We start from the raw sequence: 3321 nt of genomic DNA on the forward strand, positions 1-3321 counted from the left end.
TATTTACGACAGTAGATTTACATTGCCAACATATAAAAAAAACTCGTCCTTTCATAAAGGAAAAAATAAATTGAACGAGAAAAATTACGTAAAACTTCGCAACATATAAGCACTTAACTCGAAGGTATTACCACTTCTCCAAAAGAATTTAAAAAGAATTAACAGTGGAACAAAATCAGTTACCGATATAGATCGATAAATCGCCTCGTTAATATGATATCCTATATATTGACCGTACCAGCCTATTAAAACAGGATGTACTATGGGCATTTATTATAAATAATAAATGAATTAAATAAATATAATCCTGGCCATTATTTCACAAAATAGGTTTAGGGATAATAAAAAGTTTTTGATCACAAATTGAATACTATCGATAGTAACGAACGATAAAATCTATATCGATTGACAACTTTGAAAATAAAGAATCAAAAAACTTGTATAAGCAATACTTGTAAACCGTTAGTTTTTTAATGAAAATTTAAAAAGAAAAAACGAAATCTATTTACTGATTACAATATTACTTCGCACATATATCTTTTGATTAATACTATTTTGTAATTACCTGGTTTGTACTAATTTACTTGTTATTACAGTTTATATTTAAATTATCAATTTCTTGTACAAATTAGATTGAATATAATATTATAGTGTAACAAAACAAAATAGAAAAATGTAAAAAATAATACGCAAACCAAAAAAATACACTTTACATTTATCTTTTAAAAAATAAAAAATATGCAAACAAGGAGTGAACAGAAATCATAAGACGTATTTGTGACAATAAATGCACATATGATGTGTTATAAAAACTTATCCATTCAGTATTAATCACGATGAATACTACACCTCTATAGATTGTATACGTTAAAGCCTGATGCACACGACGTGTGTATACATTTAAGCCCGATGCATACGACATATGTTTATGTACAACACTTTATGCTTGACGCATATTACCGGTATACGTATAACGTATACTTAAGAGTTATGAATAAGAAAAGCATGCATATGACCTAATGCGCAAATGAAAAAAAGACATGCATACTTATGACGTAATGTCGTTGTTTGTGCATCTATATATCTATATATTAATCGAATTGTCTAATTCTATATATGTACTGCACATACAATCAATAAGTATATATAAATATATATATATTTTAAAATCATAAAAAATATACTTTTTGTCCTGTTTTTAAAAACAACGAAAAGTACAGTGTCTCTGTACAGGAAAAAAACACAGTATTTCATTCTTCTTGAAAAACATATCTCTTTCTGGAATCGAGGCAAATATATATACTCATCAGTAAACATGAAAATGCATATAAGTCGGTAATAACAACATGAAAAAGCTGATTTCAATTACCATGATGAAACGCATGCGCATGTTTCAGTAATCATAACAAATACATTTTAGTTTCTGTAACGATGGTTACAAGTACTAAATATTTACCTGTTTCTGAAAATCATGGAATATGTATACGACTACTTCTGCATTCAAAATAAAATCTTAATACCATTCAAAATAAGATTTTAATTTCATTTTATCCTAATAATATCCTTTATCTACAATAAAAGAAAAAAGAATAAAAAGTATATAACAACATCTTATATGCGTCAGGTCAATATGCATAATTCATTTGCATTTAGACATCTCATGTGTCTCTGGTCAACATACATGATTAATTTGCATTTAGACAACATCTCGTTTGTGTCTGGAAAATATAGAAGAAAACATACTTGTTTTCTTCTATGTTTCTTCTGAATTCACTACACTGAAAATAAAATATGATCATAAGGAAAAACTTAATGCAATGCGGTACGAACTAAAATAAATGGATCATTCAAGAGTTAACAAGAAACAGAATAAAAACAGAAAAATATTCAAAATTTAGAAAAATTTGCAGCAAGTTTTGGACGCACAGAGATCTTATCAGACGCATTTAATCCATTTGAATTTTGGATCTTTTGCAATCCTCCAGCAACACTCGTACTCGTAGAACTTGATAAACTAGAGTAATGATTAAAAGATCGAAAACTTTCACTTTCAACTTCACTTTCACTTTCAACAAAGTTGTTCGCAATTTTTTCAATGGGTGTTTCATGACTAAAAACTTCTGCCAAATCGTTTACTTGGTGAGAATGCAAAGATTTAACTGAATCAGCTTTTCCAAAATCGTCTGAACCACCATTATTAATGTTTTGATTGTCTTCGAATTCTGTAAAAGAAATCAAATCGTATACAACGTTTTGACTGAGCTCAGGTTCAAGAACTGAATCTGAGAGATTCGGATTGGGTTCCATCCACCACTCCAATGGATTAGCAAGTTCATTCTCCATTAGATCTGATAAGACATCAGCCTTGCCATCGTCATCAAACGCCAGAAGATCTTAAAATAAAAGTGACGTCAATTTGAAGTAGTTATTTAATATAAATAATAAAATATAAAGTTGTTTTAAATAAAAAGCATTTAAGTCTCAGGGGTTTGGTTCTTGCCACAATTTAATCGACTCCTTTGAGGTTCAGCCAATCAGATTGCTATAATAATGTTTGTGATGACGCAAACATTATTAACCACTTAGTGTAGTTAAGGCGATTTACAATACACGATAAAATTCATTGATCATTGATACATACATTTTGTTGTTTTTTGATAAACGTTTTTTGATTTGAAAAAAAAAAAAAATTTTGGTGGTGGTTTCCATCAGTTAAATATAGTAGAGTGGTTGAGAATTCAGAGATTAGTGAATAGATTCTGGTGATACTGCTGAATCATGTGCACTAGGGTGGAGTAAAAATAACATTTTTCAGAAGTAAAACTTTTCTCCTTGATTTTTATATTGGCTATAAGAAAACTAAAAAACGAGGCCAAAATGAGCAAAATTGAACAAGAATTATCCCCTGCAGCAATTTTTGACTAATAATACTTTGCGCAAATTTTACATTAAAAATTATTTTTTTTAGTAGAAGTTACAAAATGAAAACATATTTAAAATAAAAAACTATTATTACTTTTATTTTATACTGTCTTTTTTAACTCTACTACTAATACTACTATTGTCATTAATTTGCCTTTGTTTTATAAATCTTATTAATTTTTTTATAATGATAGTGATTCCATTGTAGTAATAGTTTTATGGTTATTGTCCTAATTTTTGCTAATGCTATTTTATTTTAATAATTTCTGTTATAAACTTTACTATAATTATTTTTTCCATAGTTTTTATCATTATCATTTTTACCATAGTTTTTATCATTATCATTTTTACCATAGTTTTTATCATTAGTTAAAACAAAAATTAAAGCAGAAGGATCCA

General features: G+C 27.7%; 1 protein-coding gene across 3 annotated transcripts in view; it reads right to left on the minus strand.

The window, feature by feature from the left end:
* Window positions 1-1818: 1818 nt before the first annotated feature.
* LOC100201018 (meiosis regulator and mRNA stability factor 1) overlaps window positions 1819-3321 on the minus strand; it is a 111213-nt gene continuing 109710 nt past the window's right edge. For all 3 annotated transcript variants that reach the window (XM_065803838.1, XM_065803837.1, XM_065803839.1), the window contains one exon: window positions 1819-2393. In XM_065803838.1, coding sequence (XP_065659910.1) covers window positions 1888-2393 — 506 coding nt within the window. In that variant the 3' untranslated portion in view covers window positions 1819-1887. The remainder of the gene's footprint in view (window positions 2394-3321) is intronic.

Source organism: Hydra vulgaris, chromosome 08, assembly GCF_038396675.1.
Source record: "Hydra vulgaris chromosome 08, alternate assembly HydraT2T_AEP".
Classification (NCBI taxonomy): Eukaryota; Metazoa; Cnidaria; class Hydrozoa; order Anthoathecata; family Hydridae; genus Hydra; species Hydra vulgaris.